Below are 21,805 nucleotides of genomic sequence, written 5' to 3'. Positions count from 1 at the left end.
GGGATGCCAGTTCAATCCCTGGCCCAGAAACATGTCTCATGCCACAGGGCAACTAAGCCCATGAGCAGCAACCATGAGCCCATGTGTAGCAACAAGTTAAGCCTGTGGACTGGAGCCTGTGCTCCAAAACGGGAGACGCCACCACGAGGAGAAGCCTGAGCCCTGCGATGAAGAGCAGCTGTGTGCACCACAGCTAGAGAAAGCCATGCAGCAAGGAAGACCTAGCACAGCCAGAACAAAACCAATCAATCAATCAGAAAATTAGTCTCTGAAGAAAGCTCATGGGCTGATATGGAGCTCTGCCACAGAGGCCAGATTCCAAGTTGGCCATTCTCAGGTATGCGGGAATCTGGGGGATATGCAGAAGGACCTTTCCTGCCTGAGCTGTCATCCTTGTGCCAAAGAAAATCAGAGACAGACATGGGGTTAAGTGCTGAAGACAAATTTTATTCAGCATGATGACAATAGACTGCCAAATGGGCTTCTTTTGACATTCCTCCAGAATTTGGCTTCTCTAGCTTCCCTGTGGACTTGATGAATTACTGCCACCAGACCACAATTGATTTTCACTAATCATTATTTAATTTGTTCTAACTTGTTTTCAAATGGTTTATGTCTTGTGTCTCTCTTCGCTGTATTATGAATTTATAAATGTAATGAGCTATATACCTTATAGCCCATCTACTTTATAAAATAGTGTCTCCTGCACTACCCAAGGGGAACCCAGGCTTCTAACATAGTTAAATATCTTGAGGCTATCAATCACATTTAAAACCACATAGAGAATATTTGTAATAGTACATATCTAGATATGAGAAGAGGGAACAGGGAAAAATATTTTCTGCATCATTATAGACTAGTAAGACAGGAGATCCAGAGAATCATAAGAAATATTTTATAATGAATCTGCAGCTGATTGAGGGAGAGAGTAGGGAGCTGAGAATAAAAATGGCCAACTTTAAGTTATATGGTGTAAAGACATTTTATTATACATCTTGATATGCTGATGTCAAAACATGCTCTACTAGTCTTCCTCGATAGGGAAGAACAATAGTAGGTATGGGAATAAAATAAAACTCTTATTGACATGACTCAGCTTTCAAAAGACATACTTCTGAAATATACTTCTGGTATAAATGTAACAAAACCATATTTCATGCTGTATGATTTTAGTATTTTTCTGATAGGAATATGCATGTAAGTACCCACTCTTGACAGGATGTGCTATTGAGGACCACTGAATGTATTTCCTTTGCTGTTTGTATTAACCACCAGAACTAAGTAAGGAAACTATGAAGAAAAAAGATAACTAGGGAATGATGGAGTTTCAGATCATACGCAACAGAGGGCTTCCACTCCACAAGTAACTGGAGATCCACGAGATATAAATACAGAAAGCAGAATAATATCATGGAGGGCATTTATCATTTACACTGAAGGTCTCTTTATTTCTGATCATTTCTACAAGTGTGCATACAGAAATAACTTGAACATGTGTGTCTCAGACTGAACCTTCCAGAAACTCAGTTTCATATTTGACTCTATAAACACATACCTAAAAAAGTCACATCAATTCCTCAAGTCAACACTCCCTTTTCGAATCCTGCACCCCTGCTGGATCAGGTTTTTCAATCACACTGAGCTTATATCAGAAACCAGGGCTGTGTTTTCCCTTCATAATGGATGTATGACCTAGATTTCAGTTTTCAAGTGTCCAGAAGAAAGCTTCTGATAGAAGCAACCGACTACACAGTGTATTACAGAATTATGTGTTGGGACTCAGATGACCACACATGTCATCACCACAGTAAGGACAGGGGCTGGGGCTAACCCAAATCTTCCTGGGACGTTCTAAGTATGTAAGGATCACCCTCAGCTTAGCCTTTATCTGAGCAAATCTCTCCCGGTGAAGGACACCCAGAGAGCTGTAACTCTCCCGAGGGGCTGGATAAAGCTCTAGATTTAAATCAGGGAGCCTGTCAGTATGACGCAGGACACTCTCCAGGACAGCCATGGAGATGAGGTTTCCGCACATGGTGAGGACCCTAAGCTGGGAGCAGCAGCTCAGGGCAGGCAGAAAGCCCATGAGGTAGACGTCCGTGATCCCACACAGGTTTAAGTCCAGTTCTTCCAGAGTGCCTGCAACTTTCTCCAGTAGAACTTGAAGGAGCTTGGGATTAAAGTCGGTCAGGGTGACGCCACTAAGATTCAGGCCCTTCAGCTGACAGATTTTTGGACACCAGGACAGATGGGTCAGGTCTGATTCTGTAAGCAGGCAGTTGGTGATTGAGATGTTGTCCAAGGGGGTCTTCAAGCACCTGGGGTGGAGGGGGGGAAGAAGCAATTAGATGAGGGAAAGCAAAGTAGCAGTTGAGTTCCAGAGGAGAACTCAATGATTGGCCCAAAGCTGATACAGTTCAAATTCCAGAATGTCCAGTCTCATTCTAGGCTGAGTCCTGCCATTTTCTTAGTGTGACTGGATCACATTCACATGATCTTGAAAGCTGTCTTTCCTCATCTGTCAAGCAGAGTACAGTACACTCTACTTCCTTAGCAGGATGAATAGACATAATGGAATGCACTAGAACATGATCAGAGGAGAGCATGACACAAAGTGTCCATCAGGGTGGACATCACTGAGTGTTAGTTCTGGGAGATGAGATAAAAAATGCTTTTCATTTAGATCGCCACTCTGTGGGTGAGCTGCTGGTCATATACCTCTGGCCAGGTGAGGCTCTTGGCATACATGCAGAAAGGGGCTGCCGGTCTTTAGGGACTCCCAGCCCTATGACATCTACAAACTTTCTATCACTTTTTACATTCTTTTGGCTCTGCTCTGCTACCATCATCTCCAGAACCATGCATTTCCCATATATTAATTACCTTATATGCAGCAAAAGGACACCTGTTACTGACTTGGACTTTAAAACAGGCTCCTTGTGGTCACAGGTTAGTGACCACAGAGTTTCTTTTCACAACGCTCAGGCTGATGTGATTTTCCCTCTTCAATGCCCCCTTCGCTTACCTATACATAAATCTTCAGAACACAGAAATCTCTCCCCCAAGAAGAAATCACATACACACTTGCACTAGATCTAGGCCCCCTAACTTGTGGGTTCCCAACATGGCGTCCCTTTCCAGAGCTTCTGTAACCGATTCCCCCCACCTGGATTGCTGTGCTTCTGTAATACTGCGTTTCATGGTGGAGCAGCAGATGAGACACTGCCCTTGATATTCTACCATTGTGTCCACTGTTAATCAGCTGCTGGCAGAGCCTCACCTGAGCATCTGGTCCAGACGGCCTTCAAGGAAGAATGGAGCTTCCATGCAGAGGTCCCGGAGGTTCCGCAGCTGGAGGATCTGAGAGGTCAATTGCAGAAGATCCTGATGGTCCTGCTCCTCAACAGCAGACCCACGAATGCGGGAGAGAATGAGACTCTGAACATTGCTCATCTGACCCAGGAGAGGAGCAAACTGGGCCAGGGTGGACAGCTTCTGGGTGAAACTCAGTTTAATCATCTGTACACAGTCCAGCTTCACCATCCTGAGAACTGTCTTCATATTTTCCTTGGACATTGAAATAATCTTCATCTTCTTACAGCACAGGTGTATGGAGGCTTTTCTCTGCTCCACCCACCTGAAGAGGTAGGTAAGGAATTTCTCCAGGGGCTTTTTCGTAAGACAAAGTTCTATGTACACTTCTAAGGGAGTCAAGGGGTGCCTTTTCCTGGACATGTCCTCAGCCACTGGAACCAGCAGTGAGCTGGAGGGCATGTGGCCCTTGCCTCCAGACCACATGTTCCAGAAGTCCTGGCCGGTATTCCTTAAGTCCAGCACCCGCAGCTTGCCCCTCCTGTGGGGAAACAGCAGATGGTGGGGTAAGATTATTTAAAATCCACACTGAATGAACCCACAGCCTGGATAGAATGTTCAGGCAACATTCCATCTCCCCATGTGTGCTCTGACTTCACAGTCCTGCTCTCACCTGCTGTTCTTTCCTTTCTCGCTCCCTCTCCCCCAGCTCTTTTTCCTCTTCCATCCTTCCTATTATATATTTGTAAGGGATTTCCCAAAGTGATCTCAGCAATTCCTCTGAAAAAGCCTCTGAGCTTTTTCAGAAGCCTCTGGTCACCACTTGGTCATCCACTCTGCCTGGCACCATGTGTCTCTTCCAGGAATCCAAGACCCTGCCAGGCTCCCTGGATCTGACTCACCTGGGGTGAACCTTCTGGGCAAGCAGGACATCAAGGCCTTCCAGCACTGCTTGTAAGGTTCCTTGGTGAGGCTTTTGCATCAGGCTTCCCAGAGGCAGGCGGGCAAAGGGCCAGGCTGGCACCATAGCCTTCAGGGTCTCCCTGTGTCGGCCAAAGACGGCAGCCATGAAGAGTGGTGGGTAGAGCTCTGTGGGCAGAAACTCCAAAGTAGAGATGGCTAAGGGCTCGTCTCTCAGCAGGCCAATTGCTGCCAAGATCGCAAGTCTGGGAGGGTTGTGAACACTCATCCTGACTCTTCTCTGAATTGAATCCTGGGAAACTGCAAAGAGACAAGACATCCTTCTCAGAACAATCATAACCATCAGGGTAGTCTCTCTCCCCACACTTCAGAGAAATCAAATCAGGCCCACAGTCATTGCTCTGGCAATGATGAATCAGAATGGAAGACTTCGGTGTGTCTGGATTCCAGTCTGGGTTTGTGTCCCTAAGGCCAGAGCTCTCCCCATCCTGCCACTAGAGCAAGAATCTAACAAGTTGCAGGAAGGAAGAAAGCCAAATGGAGGCTCATCTGTTTCCATCCACTGCTTTCCTTAATGCATGTCCCTCTTGCACATCTGCAGCAAAAGACTGAAAAAGCTGACTCTCTTTGTTTATATGGTGAAAAAAAAAAAAAAAAAAAAGAACTATTGCTTAAAGCCCAAACTATGGGGACAGGAGTTCATGTAGAACACAGCTTCCATCCTCAGTTCCCAAAGTCAACTTAGCTGGGAAAGATTAAGGAGATACTTGTAAAGGGAATGCCATTTGTGTATAGAGTAAAAACCTTAAATGTCAAGAAACAGCATGTCAAACAGATGTCTTTAAAAAGAAAAACTGCTGGTTAGGGCTTTTAAATACTATAAACCAAAGCACAAATCAAAATGTTTAGAATGGAAGCAAAAGTATACCTTGAGGCAGAAAGATAGATTTAAATTTAACCTAAAGAAGAGAAAAAAGTAAACTCTCCATGCCATGTCAAACTGCATTATACCATTCATTGCATGCTGGCCATTGGCAGAACATCCCTCACTGAGGTTAACTCACCAGGTCTGATGTGGTCAGGTTTGGGGTGCTGCTCAGACCTCAGACTTGGTGGAGAACACAAGGAGTGACTCCAGAGCGAGAAGTTTCTGTGTCTATTCTTTGGTGCTGGGGCATTTTATGGAACTTTTTAACCACATCTTCTCTCCTTTCAACTGCTAACTTCCAATCAGTAGGCATTACCTGATTGGATTCCAGAGCATCCCTCAGGTTCATCCAGATTGGGTTACTGCCAGTCTCTAGATGAATTGATTGAGTCAGATCATTATTCATGAAAGAAAAAAATTGGGGGAGGGGGAATCTAGGACTTATTCAGTAATTCACTATACAAAATTGATTGAGTTTTGTTAATATGGCCACTGAAATAAAAAGATGCTTACTCCTTAGAAGAAAAGTTATGACCAACCTAGACAGCATATTAAAAAGTAGAGACATTAGTTTGCGTGAAATGTTCCCTTGGTATTTCTAATTTTCTTGAAGAGATCTCTAGTCTCTCATGCCCTATTATTTTCCTCTATTTCTTTGCATTTTTCACTTAAAATGGATTTCTTATCTCTCCTTGCTGTTTTCTGGAACTCTGCATTCAGATGGATATATTTTTCCTTTTCTCCTTTGCCTTTCACTTCTCTCTCTCTCTCTTTTTTTTTTCCCCAGCTATTTTTAAGGCCTTCTCAGACAACCATTTTGCCTTTTAGCATTTCTTTTCTTGGGGATGGTTTTGATCACCACCTCCCGTACAATGTTACAAACCTCTGTCCACAGTTCTTCAAGCACTTTATCTATCAGCTCTATTCCCTTGAATCTATTTGTCACTTCCACTGTATAATCATGAGTCTTCCCTGATAGCTCAGTTAGTAAAGAGTCTGTATGCAATGCAGGAGACCCAGTTCCATTCCTGGGTCCGGAAGATCCACTAGAGAAGGGATGGGCTATCCACTCCAGTGTTCTTGGGCTTCCCTTGTGGCTCAGCTGGTAAAGAAATTACTTCAAATGTGGAAGATCTGGGCTTGATCTCTGGGTTGGGAAGATACCCTGGAGAAGTGAAAGGCTCCTCACTCCATTATTCTGGCCTGGACAATTCCATTGACTGTATTTTCCATGGGTCTCAAAGAATCGGACACAACTGAGTGACTTTCACGTTTTTGATTTAGGTTAGACCTGAACGGCCTAGTGGTTTTCCCTACATCCTTCAATTTGTGTCTGAATTCGGCAAGAAGTTCATGATCTGGCCACAGTCAACTCCCAGACTTGTTTTTGCTAGCTATATAGAGTTTCTCCATTTTTGACTACAAGGAATATAATCAACCTGTTTTGGTATTGACCATCTGGTGATATCCATGTGTAGAGTCTTCTCTTGGGTTAATGGAAAGGGTGTTTGCTATGACAGGTGTGTTCTTTTCACAACACTCTGTTAGCCTCTGCCTGCTTCATTTTGTACTGCAAGGTCAAACTTGTCTGTTACTCTTGACTTCCTACATTTTCATTCTAGCCCCCTATGATGAAAAGGTCATCTTTTTTTGTTTTTAGCTCTAGAAGGTCACATAGGTCTTCATAGAACCATTAAACTTCAGTTTTCAGTGTTAGTGGTTGGGGCATCAATTCAGTTTCGTCACTCAGTCGTGTCTGACTCTTTGTGACCCCATGGACCGCAGCCAAGTTTCCCTGTCCATCACCAACCCATGGAGCTTTCTCAAACTTATGTCAATCACTGGGCATGTCCATGGTTGGGGCATAGACTTGGATTATTTTAATGTTGAATGGTTTGCCTTGGAAAAGAGCCGAGATCATTCTGTCATTTTTGGGACTATACCCAAGTACTGCATTTCAGACTCTTTTGTTGACTATGAAGGCTATTACATTTCTTCAAAGAGATTCTTTCCCATAGTAGTAGATATAATGGTCATCTGAATTAAATTTGCCCATTCCTGTCATAGCTGAAGGGATGAGAAGGACTCCTCCAATTGTCAGATCACATAAGTGTTGGAAAAGGCTGTGATGTTAGTGGAAATGTGGAAATTTCAAAATTCAAGGTGGTGATGTTCCTCTGGGATCACAGTTACTATGAGATCAAAAAAAAGAATTATTTAAAGTTGAAATGAATTTTCTGAAAATAACTCGAGGCCTGATATGGAAGCAAAAAATCTGGTCAGACTCTAAACTGGTCATCCTTGAGTATGTGGGAATCTGGGGGATACTTGTAGAACGTTTCCTGCCTGAGCAGTAATCAGCTGAGGGAGTTGTTTCCAAGGAAAATAAGAAATAGACACAGGTGTAAGTGGCTACATCAAATTTTATTTAGGACAATGATAATATAGATAAGGATACCCTAGCATCTCAGGTCATCCAACTTCAACAGATACAGGTGATAGGGACTCACAATTCAGAAGCAGTGTGTTTCTTGGCTGGTAATTTCCTATGAGGAGGAATCAGGTCTGCAAAGGATCTTGGCTGAACCAAAGAAGTAGATTTTTTGCTGAGGGCAGCCCAGATGAACTGGATACTAATAGTGGGCAGTGAGGAAGTTTGATCAGATTCTTGGGGAGACCAGATATCAAGATCAGATCAGATCAGATCAGTCGCTCAGTCATGTCCGACTCTTTGCGACCCCATGTATCGCAGCACGCCAGGTCCTTGTCCATCACCAACTCGCAGAGTTCACTCAGACTCACGTCCATCAAGTCAGTGATGCCACCCAGCCATCTCATCCTCTGTCGTCCCCTTCTCCTCTTGCCTCCCTCCCAAGATCAGAGTCTTTTCCAATGAGTCAACTCTTCACATGAGGTGGCCAAAGTACTGGAGTTTCAGCTTTAGCATCAGTCTTTCCAAAGAAATCCCAGGGCTGATCTCCTTCAGAATGGACTGGTTGGATCTCCTTTTATTCCAAGGGACTCTCAAGAGTCTTCTCCAACACCACAGTTCAAAAGCATCAATTCTTCGGCCCTCAGCCTTCTTCACAGTCCAACTCTCACATCCATACATGACCACAGGAAAAACCATAGAACTAACATCCAAAAAAGATGTCCTTTTCATTATAGGGGACTGGAATGCAAAAGTAGGAAGTCAAGAAACACCTGGAGTAACAGGCAAATTTGGCCTTGGAATACACAATGAAGCAGGGCAAAGACTAATAGAGTTTTGCCAAGAAAATGCACTGGTCATAACAAACACCCTCTTCCAACAACACAAGAGAAGACTCTATACATGGACATCACCAGATGATCAACACTGAAATCAGATTGATTATATTCTTTGCAGCCAAAGATGGAGAAGCTCTATACAGTCAGCAAAAACAAGACCAGGAGCTGACTGTGGCTCAGATCATGAACTCCTTATTGCCAAATTCAGACTGAAATTGAGGAAAGTAGGGAAAACCACTAGACCATTCAGGTATGACCTAAATCAAATCCTTTATGATTATACAGATATCAAGAGTGGGTTCTTTTGCTGAACTGACTTAGAATTATTATTCAAACTGGATTTTACAAGGAAGCCCTCTGATAATTCAAGGAGAAGGATCACGAGCCTGAATAAATTTTGGTGAAACAATGCTTTCCCTGCCTCACTTGTGTAACCCAGTGAGCAGGCGCATCTAGAGGGGACTCGGTAGACATTCTCCCTCAGTTCCACTTGCCGTCTTCTCCTACACTTTCCTTTGGAGAGAATTATTTCACTTGCCATGACAGTAAACAAAGGTTATTGCAGCCCAAAGGCCGTCATCCACTGCAGCCCCAAGACAGTGTGCCCTGAGGGCAGTTCAAGGAGGAGAAGAAGTCAGTGTCCTGAGGTGGCACCAAGAACGTCACATGGATGACTTTAATAAGACCAGACTCCTGCCTCTTTCCATACAGAGAAAAAGAAAAAAGAAAAAATTCCCGGGTGGTCCAGTGATTAAGAATCCACCACTCAGTGCAAGGGATACAGGTTAGATCCCTGTTCTGGGAAACTCCCACGGGCTGCAGAGCAACTAAGCCCAAGCCCCACAAGCACCGGACTGGGGCCTGGGAGCCGTGACTACTGAAGCACACACACCCTGGCGCTATGCTCTGCAATGAGAGAAGCCACCAAAATGAGAAACCAGTGCATTTCTACTAGAGAGTGGCCCCTGCTCGCCACAACAAGAGAAAGGCTGTGCTTAGCAAGGAAGACCCGGAACAGCCAAAATAAGTAAATTTTAAAAATTAGAGAAATCAATAAATAAAATTTAAAGTGCATGAAACTTAGTGAGATGTATCATTTTTATCATGTGCAATAATTCTTTGATATTTTCTGTTTTTTTTTTTTAACACCAAATGATCTTATATACTGTAAGGTACGGTAAGTCACTTCGTCGTGTCCGACTCTGTGCAACCCGTCGGGCTCTCCTTATAACTTTTTTTTTCTCCTTATAATTTTTTTTTTCCTCCTTATAACTTTTGAACAGTTCCTTCGAGCTATCTGAGAAGCCACCTTTCTGCCTATAATCTGTAGTCACCAAATAAAACATACTTCTCACCTTTTAGGTTGTGTACTTGTCATTTGATATGCTCTTCCGAGACCTTTTCCAAACACACATGTCCTGGCCCCACTCACCTGAGTTCCAGGAGTTACATGGAAACTGCCAATGAAAACATTAGCCACCCCCTGAAAGTAGAGGGAGATTTTATTTGGTAGCCGTGTTTAGGACCCAAGCCCAGGAGACAGAATCTCAGTTGCTCTGAGAAAACTGCTCCAAGAAGGCAGGAGGGGGAGTCATGTGATAAAATTTGTAAAAAGGGAGAAGGCAGTCTGAACATCAAAGATTGTTGTTGTTCAGTCACTCAGTCTGACTTTGCAATTCCAGGGGCTGCTGTAAGAAAAATCAGATTTCAAGTGAAGGAATTTAGCATACTGCATATGGGAAGATGCAAGCCTCTGGGCTCACTGAATTCATTCCTTTCATATGCACCTCAGCTCTCTGGGGCCAAATCCTGTTGCCTTGTTCAACTTAAGGAGTGCTAGATGCCCCAGATGGCTGCTTCTTTCACTCCCTGAGCTCCTCAGAGATCACCATGGGGAGCAGTGACATCTGTTGGATTGGAGGTCTGGGAGCCCTCATTCACATTTGGACGCCAGAAATCTCTGGTGACTGTGTCATTTCTTGTTTATTGAAATGGCAAGAGATGTCTTCATTTCACAAAACTTTCTGTACCTTCTATTCAATAATATTGTGAACCAAAAAATGCTCTAAATATAATGTCTACATCCTAAAGGAAATCAGTCCTGAATATTCATTGGAAGGACTGATGCTGAGGCTGAAACTCTAATTCTTTGGCCACCTGATGCGAAGAACTGACTCATCTGAAAAGACCCTGATGCTGGGAAAGATTGAAGGCAGTAGAAGGGGACGACAGAGGATGAGACGGTTGGATGGCATCAACGACTCAACAGACATGAGTTTGAGGAATCTCCGGGAGTTAGTGATAGACAGGGAGGCCTGGTGTGCTGCAGGCCGTGGGCTCACAAAGGGTTGGACACGACTGAGCAACTGAACTGAACTGAAGTGAACTATTAAAAATATCCTTGGAAACCTTTCGACTCAAAATTTTATTGATCTACATATTTTTTTAAAGAAACAATTCTTGTTCATTTATGGTTAAAATCAGTTTATAAATCACATTTGTTTTCTGAGTCTTCTAAGCAAGTACAATATTTTTAAATTACCCACATGACTTCTTAAAAATAGTATATTGCCTCAATTAACTTTAGAGTGTTTTCTATATAAACCACTGTGCAAATATTTATACTCAATGATATTACCGGAAGACACAGTTTTTTAAATATTTATTTATTTAATTATTTGGCTGCCCTGGGTCTTAGTCATGCACACACGATCTTTGATCTTCCTTGTGACCCTGTGTGTGGGTATTGTGTGTGTGTGTGTGCCTGTATATGTTCAGTTTGCTCCAACTCTTTGTGACCCCATGGACTGTAGTCCACCAGGCTCCTCTGTCCATGGAATTTTCTAGGCAGGAGTACTGGAGTAGGGTGTCGTTTCCTTCTCCAGGGGTTCTTCCCGACCCAGGGATAGAACCCATGTCTTCTGTGTCTCCTGCATTGGCAGGCAGATTCTTTGCCACTGGGCCACCTGGGGAATCGGAGGGATCATTCAGTTGTGGCATGCAAATACTTAGTTTCAGGATATGAAATCTAGTTTCTTGACCAGAGATTGAACCAGGGCTCACTGGATCACCAGAGAAGTTCCAGGACAGCAAGGTTGATTGAAAATTCTAAAGTATACAGTCCTGATTACAAAACTGATTTCTATTGTGAGGTGCTGTGGCCAGGGAAGCAGGTAGGGATTGAAAGTGGTTGATGCACATTTTGGGAAAAAGAAACTAGAGACAGAATTAAAGTTTCAAAGATGGAACTGGGGGACTCAAGACTTCTTGGATCAAGAGCCCTGTTCTTTGGGGCCAGGTCACTTTTTTTTAGTGTCTCGGCACACAGAAAGTGTCTGTTTTGCTATGATACAATCAGTCCTGTGTCCCCAATCACATTTCCCATTGCTATATTTTGCTTTTATTCTTTTCCCATGGGGTTTTTCTCATGGCTTAGCCAGAGCAAGAGGTGGCTGACTATTAGCCCCTGCACTCTGGTCTGATCTACAAGCTGCTGGCCTAGAGACCTGAGGCTCAGAATGTCTATCACTGAAGATGAATCCAGTCTGTCCTACTCCCTCCCATCCCCAGCCCCCACCCTCACCCCCACCCCCGCACTGGCTACTGGAACAGTCTGGATGAATCCTGACTCATTGGTAAGCACATGCAATATGTGAGTCCAGTTTCAGCATCCAGGTTTTTCTTTCCTCTGTTGTAAACAACAGTGGTTGAGTTCAAGGGATGAAGACTCATGCTATTCATGAGGAGGGAGAAGACTAAAAAAAAAAAAAAAAAATTGTGAAGTGCTTACATAATAATGAGCTCTTGTTCAACAACTCCAGAGCCCAGCTCTCAACAGGCAATATCTCATTTTGTGAAAGTCACTCAGTCATGTCTGACTCTTTGTGACCCCATGCACTATACAGTCCACGGAATTCTTCAGGGCAGAATACTGGAGAGGTTAGCCTTTCTGTTCTCCAGGGGATCTTCCCAACCCAGGGATTGAACCCATCTGAATTGCAGATGGATTATTTAACAGCTGAGGCTCCAGGGAAGCCTAAAAAATATGGAATGCTTCATGAATTTGTGTGTCATCCTTGTGCAGGGGCCATGACAAACTTCTCTGTATCGTTACGATTTCAGTATATGTGCTGCCAAAGCGAGAGCAAATATCTCTTTGGATCCTACTAAAAATCCCATAAACTGTACGTGCATCATTATATTCACTGTGGGGGAACCAAAGATCTGCCTAAGGTCCTCTAAGCCATATATTCCCTTCCATCAGATCAGAAACAATTGAAGCCTCTGAATCCTTTGCAAGAAACTTTTTATTTGTCTCCATTAGTTTAGACACACTGTGAGGGTTAAATTTATGTGTCAACTTCACTGTCAGTTGAGATGACCAGATCACAGGTCAAAGATTAACACTAGGAGAATCTGCAAGGGAACTCCTGGGAGAGATTAGCATTGAAATCAGTAATTGAGTCAAGACATCAGCCCTCACCAGTGTGGGTGGGCATCACTTTATCATCTGGGGGCTTGGATGGAACAAAGGCAACTGTTTGCCTTCTCTCTCTTCTTGGCTATGAATACTGGAGCTTCTAGCTCCTAAACCTGGAAACTCCAGTACATACACAAGTGTCTCCCTGGTTCTCAGATCTTTAGTTTTGACTTAGAGCTACATCATCACTTCCATTGCTTTTCAACCTTAAGATTACGTCTGAATTATACCATTAAGATTAGGTCTGAATTATACCATTAAGTCAGAGAAGGCAATGGCACCCCACTCCAATACTCTTGCCTGGAAAATCCCATGGACGGAGGAACCTGGTAGGCTGCAGTCCATGGGGTCGCTAAGAGTTGGACACGACTGAGCGACTTCACTTTCACTTTTCACTTTCGTGCATTGGAGAAGGAAATGGCAACCCACTGCAGTGTTCTTGCCTGGAGAATCCCAGGGACGGGGAAGCCTAGTGGGCTGCCGTCTATGGGGTCGCACAGAGTCGGACACGACTGAAGCGACTTAGCAGCAGTAGCAGGATACCATTAAGAACAGAGCGCGGGCGGCTGCAGCGGCACACAGAGCGTGGCCGAGAGGAGCTACCTCACGTCCGAGGTCAGGGGCAGACCGGGAGGACCCCATGCAAAGGGGCGGCGACCAAGAGGAGTTACCCCATGTCCGAGGTCAGGGGCGGCGGCCGAGAACGCCAGGCTGCGACACCGCAGGAGCAGCCGAGAGGACTTACCCTGCGTCCGAGGTCAGGGGCAGCGGCCGGGAGGAGCTACCACACGTCGAGGTCAGGGGCGGCAGCCGGGAGGAGCTACCCCAACTCCGAGGTCAGGGGCGGCAGCCAAGAATGCCAAGCTGCGACATCACAAAAGCGGAGAGGAGATACAGCCGCACGAGGCCAGGGGCGGCGGCAGGGAGGAGCTACCCCCATGCCCAAGACCACGGGCGGCGGGTGGGAGGAGCAACCCCACGTCCAAGGAGCGGTGGCTGCGCGGGCCCAGGAGGGCCTAGAGGAGCTATACCACGTCACGGTCAGGAGGGGCGGTGGTGAGGAGATACTCCTCGTTTTAGAAAAGGCAGAGGAACCAGAGATCAAATTGCCAACATCCGCTGGATCATGGAAAAAGCAAGAGAGTTCCAGAAAAACATCTATTTCTGCTTTATTGACTATGCCAAAGCTTTTGACTGTGTGGATCACAGTGAACTGTGGACAATTCTGAAAGAGATGGGGATACCTGACCACATGACCTACTTCTAGAGAAATCTGTATGCAGGTCAAGAAGCAACAGTTAAAACTGGACATGAAACAACAGACTGGTTCCAAATAGGAAAAGGAGTACGTCAAGGCTGTATATTGTCACCCTGCTTATTTAATTTCTATGCAGAGTACATCATGAGAAACGCTGGACTGGAAGAAACACAAGCTGGAATCAAGATTGCCAGGAGAAATATCAATAACCTCAGATATACAGATAACACCACCCTTATGGCAGAAAGTGAAGAGGAACTAAAAAGCCTCTTGATGAAAGTGAAAGTGGAGACTGAAAAAGTGGGCTTAAAGCTCAACATTCAGAAAACGAAGATCATGGCATCCGGTCCCATCACTTCATGGGAAATAGATGGGGAAACAGTGGAAACAGTGTCAGACTTTATTTTTCTGGGCTCCAAAGTCACTGCAGATGGTGACTGCAGCCATGAAATTAAAAGACGCTTACTCCTTGGAAGGAAAGCTATGACCAACCTAGATAGAATATTCAAATCAGAGACATTACTTTGCCAACAAAGGTCCATCTAGTCAAGGCTATGGTTTTTCCTGTGGTCGTGTATGGATGTAGAGTTGGACTGTGAAGAAAGCTCAGTGCCAAAGAATTGATGCTTTTGAACTGTGGTGTTGGAAAAGACTCTTGAGAGTCCCTTGGACTGCAAGGAGATCCAAACAGTCCATTCTGAAGGAGATCAGCCCTGGGATTTCTTTGGAAGGAATGATGCTGAAGCTGAAACTCCAGTACTTTGGCCACCTCATGCGAAGAGCTGACTCATTGGAAAAGACTCTGAGGCTGGGAGGGATTGAGGGCAGGAGGAGAAGGGGACAACAGAGGATGAGATGGCTGGATGGCATCACTGACTCGATGGACATGAGTCTGAGTGAAATCCGGGAGTTGGTGATGGACAGGGAGGCCTGGTGTGCTGTCATTCATGGGGTCGCCAAGAGTCGGACACGACTGAGTGACTGAACTGAACTGAAGTGAATACCACTAAGATTAGGTCTGAATTATACCACAGCCTTTTCTAGTTCTCTAGGCAACAGATAGAAGATGGTGGGACTGTGAATTCAGTTCAGTCATTCAGTCTTGTCCAGTTCTTTGAAACTCCATGGACTGCTGCACGCCAGGCTTCCCTGTCCATCATCAACTCCCAGAACCTACTCACTTAATGTCCATCGAGTTGCTGATTCGATCCAACCATCTCATCTTCTGTTATTCCCTTCTCCTCCTGCCTTCAATCTTTCACACCATCAGGGTCTTTTCCAAGGTGTCAGTTCTGTGCATCAGTGGCCAAAGTATTGGAGCTTCAGCTTGAGCATCAGTCCTTTCAATGAATATTCAGGACTGATCTCCTTTAGATGGACTGGTGGATCTCCTTGCAGTCCAAGGGACTCTCCAGAGTCTTCAACATCACAGTGGGACTATAGAGTCTGTAATCATGTCAGCTTCTTCTGAAACTATGTATGTGTGTGTACCAGGTGAATCTTGAACAACACCTGGTTCAACTGCTCAGGGTCACTTAGACAAAGATTTATTTTTTTAACAGTAGTTAAAAAAATCATATGTAGTTGACTGAATCTGAGGATGATGAACAGAGGATAGGGAGAGCTGACTGTGAGTTATATGTAATACATAACATATATTTCTTTTACATTTGAACATTCTGATGTCCAGACAAGCTACCCTTGACTTTTCTAATAGGGAGAGACTGGAACTGTAATAGAAACTATCAAGCTATTCTGATATGATCAACCACCCAAACTGATATAAATCTAGAATGTGGTGTGGAAATAAAACCCATGTCCATTTTTTTTTTACATTTTAGCATTTTACTAAAAAGACTTTGAATGTCTGGTCACAACTCAATTATATCTCCTCCTATATCATTCCTATAATCACTCCTATATCACTTCTATATATCACTCCTATAATTGATTATATAGATTGTAACTCCTCCTCCCTGACAGGCATGGAGTGGTGAGAACCAGTCTCAATCTTGTTGGCAGTGTGCAAAACTTAACAGAACTGAGGACCTCGCCTTTGACAGTGAAGGACACACAAAGGCAAGAAACTGTGACTTATACACCGACTGATAGAAGCATGAAGAATACCCATGCCCAGGGTCATGGCCTGAGTCAGCAGGGAGAGCCCTGCAGAGAGCTCTTCATTCCAATAGTTCATCGGATGCTGTGTTACCCTCTGTGTGTATCAATCCACTGAACAGCCAAAGAAATAAGCAAGGAGGTAAGAGTTGCCCCAGGAGGCTTACATTACATGGTGGCTCAGATGGCAAAGAATTTACCTATACTGCAGGAGACCGGGGTTCAAGCCCTGGATCGGGAAGGTCCCCTGGAGAAGGCAATCGTTACCCATTCCAATATTCTTCTCTGGAGAATCCCATGAACAGAAGAGGCTACTCTTTATGGGTCTTAAAGAGTTGGACACAACGGAATGACTAAGCACGCATGCACACATGCACACAGAACAATATATCATGGAGGACAGCAGTTGGTTTTCCATGAGCATCTCTTTATTTACTTATCTTTTAATTCATTTTTATTGAGTAGATTTGCATTACAATGTCATGTTAGTTTGTTGCTTAACAACGAAATAAGTCATATCAATCTGTTTATCCACTCTCATTTTAGATTTCCTTCCTGTTTAGATCACCAAGAAGGTAACTTTCTTCCTGACAGTTTCTTTACAACTATCTTCCCAAGGATAATTGCAACATGTGGGTGTCCAGCACGTATCCAGGTGTCATATTAGATTCTAGAAGCCCATGTCCATGCCAGTCCGACCCCTTCCAGAGTCTACATTTCCACAGCAATCCCTGCCCCCGAGGAGCGCTGTTCCTTTTCACATCCACACTGAGCACATGTCTGAAACCATGCTGTTTTCCCTCCACGATATCCCCATGTTTTAGATTTCAGTTTCCGAGCACACAGAAGAAAGCTCCTGATGGAGCCAGTGCTCTAGGCAGGGGCAGTATACTTGTGTAAAATGGGCACCACGTGATGTCCTCACCACAGGGAGGACGGGGCTGAAGCTAAGCCACAGGCCCTGGGACATCCTGAGGCTCTCAGAATCTCCAACAGCTGAGCCCGAGGCTTGGCAAGTCTCGCTTCCAGGAAAATACCCTGAGGTCTGTCACTCTCCTGAGGGGCAGGATGAACGCTCTTGCATTAAACGGGGCAGCCCAGTGGGGTGTTGGATCAGCTTCTCCATGACAGCCTGGACAGGAGGTTTCCCACCCGGACTGAAGTGCCTGAGCTGGGAGCAGTGGCTCAGGGCAGACAAGATGGCCTCCACCTGGGAGTCCTTGATCCCACACAGACCTAAGTCCAGTCAGTCCTGGACGGTGGCTGCAACTTTCTCCAGCAGAACGTGGAGGACCTCAGGTCTAAAGTCAGTCACGGTGATCCCATTCAGGTCCAGGCCTTTAGCTGACTGATGTTTGGGCTCTGGGACTGGTGGGTCGAGTCTGATTCTGTCAGCCAGCAGTTGGTTATTGACAGGTTATTCAAGGGGTACGGCAGGCACCTGGGGAGAAACCAAATAATTAGTTCTTGGAAACTGGAGTGCTAGGTTGCACACATGCGATAGACAAATGGTTTGTACAGAACTAACGTTGGTCTGACCATCAATTCAGGGTCAATACACTGATTGTCACGTCTCATGCTAGGCTGAGCACTGTCACCTTCACTGCAGAGTTAAGTCACGTCACAGAATCTGGAAGGTACACCTCCTCATCTATCAAATAGAGTCAACACACCCCACTTCCTTATGAGGATGAATGAAGGTCATGGAATCACCAGAACAGTGAGAGCCAGAGAGAGTCTCCATCGAGTCTGGACATCACTGAATATTAGTGTTGGGAGATGAGATTTAAAAGTGATTCCAGTTAAGGCTTCAGTCGAGGTTGAGCTCTGGATGCCTATATCTCTGGCCAGGGTGTCTCTAGCGAGACATGCATAAGGAACCAACTTAAACAAGATCCCACAACATGAAATGTGATGCCAGACCAAAGGGGCTTACATACATCCCTGCATCGTCTTCAACTTTCTATCCCTTTTTATTATCCTTTTCTCAGCTTGATTAACAGCATCTCCAGAATCATGCTTTTCCCACATGTTAATTAACAGGTCCGCAGTGGGCACAAACCTGTGGAGCATAGAGCTTCTCTTCAAGAATGCTTGGATCTGATGCAGTTTCCTCACTTCAATGTCATTTCTAACTTACTTAATTTTATCATTTCAACATAGACACCTCCACAAAAGGAGGGAATTACAAATGCTGGGATGCAAACACCCCAGTCAATCCTCTGTATCTCCCCAGCCAGGTATCTCACAAGAGCCATGAGACCAGTTCAGCCCCCTACCCCCTACATTTGTGTGGTTATGGGATGCCACGCTTCAGGAGAGTGCAAGAAAGGAGAGGGTACTTTTGAAATTCTAGGGTTGTGTTCAGTGTTACCCAGCTCGTGGTCCACTCTCACCTGAGCATGTGGTTCAGGCATCCTTCAGGGAGGGAGGGAGACTCCAGATGGAGATCCAGGAGGTGGCCCAGCCTCAGGAACTGAGACATAATTTGGACAAAGTGATCCTGCTCCTGCTTCGTGAAGGCAGTCAGGTGGATGGGAGAGAGGCAGAGTCTCTGCAAATTATTCATCTTTCCCAGAAAAGGAGCAAACGTGGCCAGCATGGACAGATGCCAGGGCCGATTCCCACTCACCTGGACACATCCAGCTGCACCATGCTCAGGAACTTCACAGTGCCATCCACGGGCGTAGAGACAGTCTTCAGCTTCTTGCTGCACAGGTGGATGGAGGATTTACTCTGCTCCACCCACCTGAGGATGTAGGTGAGGAAGTTGTCCAGAGTCCTTTTCTTCAGGCAAAACCGTCAGTGGAGCCAAGTGCTGCTTTGTGGTTGAGCTCTGCTCAGCCACTGGTGCCGTTTGTGAGCCTGAGCACCAGACCACATGCTCCAGAAGTTCTGGCCAGTATGTCGTAAATCCAGGACCCTCAGTTTGCACCTCGTAGGGAAAGGAAACTAATTGGGATGCATTCAAATCCTCACAGAATTAAAAAAAAAAAAAAAAAAAACAGCCTCATAATTTGACAACAGCCTGCCCACCTCTGCTCCTCTGCTGTAACTTAACATTCCTGATGTTGTCTGCTGCCTTGCTCTCTACCTCTCTGCCTCACTTTCCTCCAACTCCCTTTGCCCTCTTATCCTTTCTATTTCTCCACTTTAGTAACTTATGCATGACTTTGAGGAGGTAGGGAATGTTCTTTCAGGCTCCCATTCACTAAAGGCACTCATATGCTTCCAGAAGCTATTTCCCTTAGCATGCAAAGGCTTCTTCATTGCCATCTTCAGAACCCTTTCCATCCACTTGCCCTCAACCCAGCAGTCTCCTCTGGGACACCCAGGATTTTATCAGGGTGCCTTGATCACACTCACCTGGAACGAACCTTCTGGGTCAGCAGGACATCAAGTGCTTCCAGAACTGCTTGTAAGGGCCCCACATGAGGCAGGGAAATGAGGCTCCCCAGAGGCAGACAAAGGGAAAGGCTTGCACCATGGGCGCAGGGTCTCAATGTGTCTCCCATAGAATGCCTCCATGAAGAGGGGTGGGAAGAGTCCCTGGGCAGATCCTCCAAAGCAGAAAAGACCAAAGCATCATTCCTCAGCAGGTGCTTTCCTGCCAGATCCAGGAGTCTGGGTGGGTTCCAGACATTAGTCCTGACTCTACAAGAAGAGGAGTCCTGTGGAAACTGCCAAGGAACAAGGCATCCATGTCAGGCCAAGCAGCAGCACACCTAAGACAATCTCCCAACCTTTCAGAAGGACCTACTAGGTCCAAGGTCACTGCTCTGGCAGGGGTGGAAGTGCCTCAGTTAGCTCGTATGACACTCTGGCCAAAGAGGAAAAAAGACAGTCACTAGCCTGTTCAGTTCCACCCATTGCTTTGCATGATGCAGGTCCCACTAGAAAGTGGGTACCTAGAAGCCCGAGAGTTCACTCCAGTCTTTGTTTGGGGAAGAGCTGCACATCATCCTTAGAGCCCTACATTAATGGGCAGATGAGAGTCATGTGGACCAGCACAGCCGCTAACCTCAGTTACCCCCAACATGAATGCCATTGTGTCAGAATATCTTAAATTTCATGAAATAAAATGCTAAATGGATGTTTTTCATTAAAAATATCTCCTTTGTAAAGTCATTTAAAATTATACAGAGTGAAGTAAGCCAGAAAGAAAAACACCAATACAGTATACTAACACATATATATGGAATTTAGAAAGATGATAACGATAACCCTGTATGCGAGACAGCAAAAGAGACACAGATGTATAGAACAGTCTTTTGGACTCTGTGGGAGAGGGAGAGGGTGGGATGATTTGGGAGAATGGCATTGAAACATGTATAATATCATATATGAAACGAATCGTAAGTTCAAGTTCGATGCATGATACTGGTTGCTTAGGGCTGGTGCACTGGGATGACCCAGAGAGATGGTACGGGGAGGGAGGAGGGAGGGGGATTCGGGATGGGGAACACACGTATACCTGTGGCAGATTCATGTTGATGTATGGCAAAACCAGTACAATATTGTAAAGTAATTAACCTCCAATTAAAATAAATAAATTTACATTAAAAAATTGATATCAGCTAAAGCACAAATCAAAATGTTTGAGATTCAGGCTAAATTGCACTGCTAGGCAAAATCACACCCCACTCCAGTACTCTTGCCTGGAAAATCCCATGGACGGAGGAGTCTGGTAGGCTGCAGTCCATGGGGTCGCTAAGAGTCAGACACGAATGAGCGACTTCACTTTCACTTTTCTCTTTCATGCATTGGAGAAGGAAATGGCAACCCACTCCAGTGTTCTTGCCTGGAGAATCCCAGGGACGGGGGAGCCTGGTGGGCTGCTGTCTATGGGGTCGCACAGAGTCGGACACCACTGAAGCGACTTAGCAGAGCATAGCATAGGCAAAATCAAGACATGAAATGTGTTCATGTGAGAAATGGTTTTTTTTTGAAAACTCTCACTACATCCAGAGATACAGGCCACCCTTCAAGGTTAGCTAGTCAATGGTAATATAAAAAAAAAAAAAGGTGTTCTCATATGAGGGAGGTGACTTTCTGCTCTGATGTGTCTGGAAAGGTGCTCAGACGTCAGACGCATGGAGAGCCCTGCTGTTGTCTCCAGAGTATGAAGATTCTGCATCTCTTCTCCAGTACAACCTTTTATTCCCATCATCCCTCTGTCTCACTACTAACCCAATCAGAAAGGGATACATGTTTAGATTACTGAGTACCCATTGGATTTATCCTGATTGGATCATCATATTTCTCTAGGTTAGTTGATTGAATCTGATATACATTCAGGAGGCAGAGAAAGACAGGGTGGCTGGGTCATCAAGGACCCATTCACTGATTCACAAAGACACTATTCAGGGTGATATTAAGGTAGTGAAAGAAGGCTGCCCTGTGGCTCATTGGTAAATAATCTTATGGCAGTGAAGAGATCAGGGTTTGATCCATGGTCACAGAAGATAGCCCAAGTCAAGGAGCAACTAACCCAGAGCCCCACAACTACTGAGCCTGT

The 21,805-nt window shown here is 45.1% G+C and overlaps 1 protein-coding gene and 1 non-coding gene across 2 annotated transcripts; both read right to left on the bottom strand.

Moving 5' to 3' along the window:
• Positions 1 to 1,093: 1,093 nt before the first annotated feature.
• LOC132344238 (PRAME family member 8-like) lies at positions 1,094 to 4,782 on the bottom strand. Its single transcript, XM_059883208.1, has 3 exons — positions 4,215 to 4,782; positions 3,281 to 3,853; positions 1,094 to 2,318 (listed from the first exon to the last, which is right to left on the bottom strand). The coding sequence occupies exons 1-3, from the start codon at positions 4,574 to 4,576 to the stop codon at positions 1,766 to 1,768; spliced, it is 1,488 nt and encodes a 495-aa protein (XP_059739191.1). The 5' UTR covers positions 4,577 to 4,782; the 3' UTR covers positions 1,094 to 1,765.
• Positions 4,783 to 12,470: 7,688 nt separating this feature from the next.
• On the bottom strand, positions 12,471 to 12,579 carry LOC112444943 (U6 spliceosomal RNA). Its single transcript, XR_003033350.1, has one exon. It is a non-coding gene; the product is annotated as a U6 spliceosomal RNA (small nuclear RNA).
• Positions 12,580 to 21,805: the final 9,226 nt, after the last annotated feature.

The sequence above is a fragment of the Bos taurus genome, chromosome 29 (genome assembly GCF_002263795.3).
Source record: "Bos taurus isolate L1 Dominette 01449 registration number 42190680 breed Hereford chromosome 29, ARS-UCD2.0, whole genome shotgun sequence".
Lineage (NCBI taxonomy): Eukaryota > Metazoa > Chordata > Mammalia > Artiodactyla > Bovidae > Bos > Bos taurus.
The sequence above is the reverse complement of the archived record's forward strand: the minus strand, read 5'-3'. Positions and strand labels throughout refer to the sequence as shown.

What these genes read in the sequence shown, in the direction of transcription:
- LOC132344238 (XM_059883208.1), bottom strand. Translation starts at nt 4,576, where the DNA reads ATGGTTATGATTGTTCTGAGAAGGATGTCTTGTCTCTTTGCAGTTTCC. An exon ending in GCCCAGAAGGTTCACCCCAG is followed by an intron (nt 3,854 to 4,214) that starts GTGAGTCAGATC and finishes GTTTCCCCACAG; the next exon opens with GAGGGGCAAGCTGCGGGTGC. An exon ending in CGTCTGGACCAGATGCTCAG is followed by an intron (nt 2,319 to 3,280) that starts GTGAGGCTCTGC and finishes CCTCCACCCCAG; the next exon opens with GTGCTTGAAGACCCCCTTGG.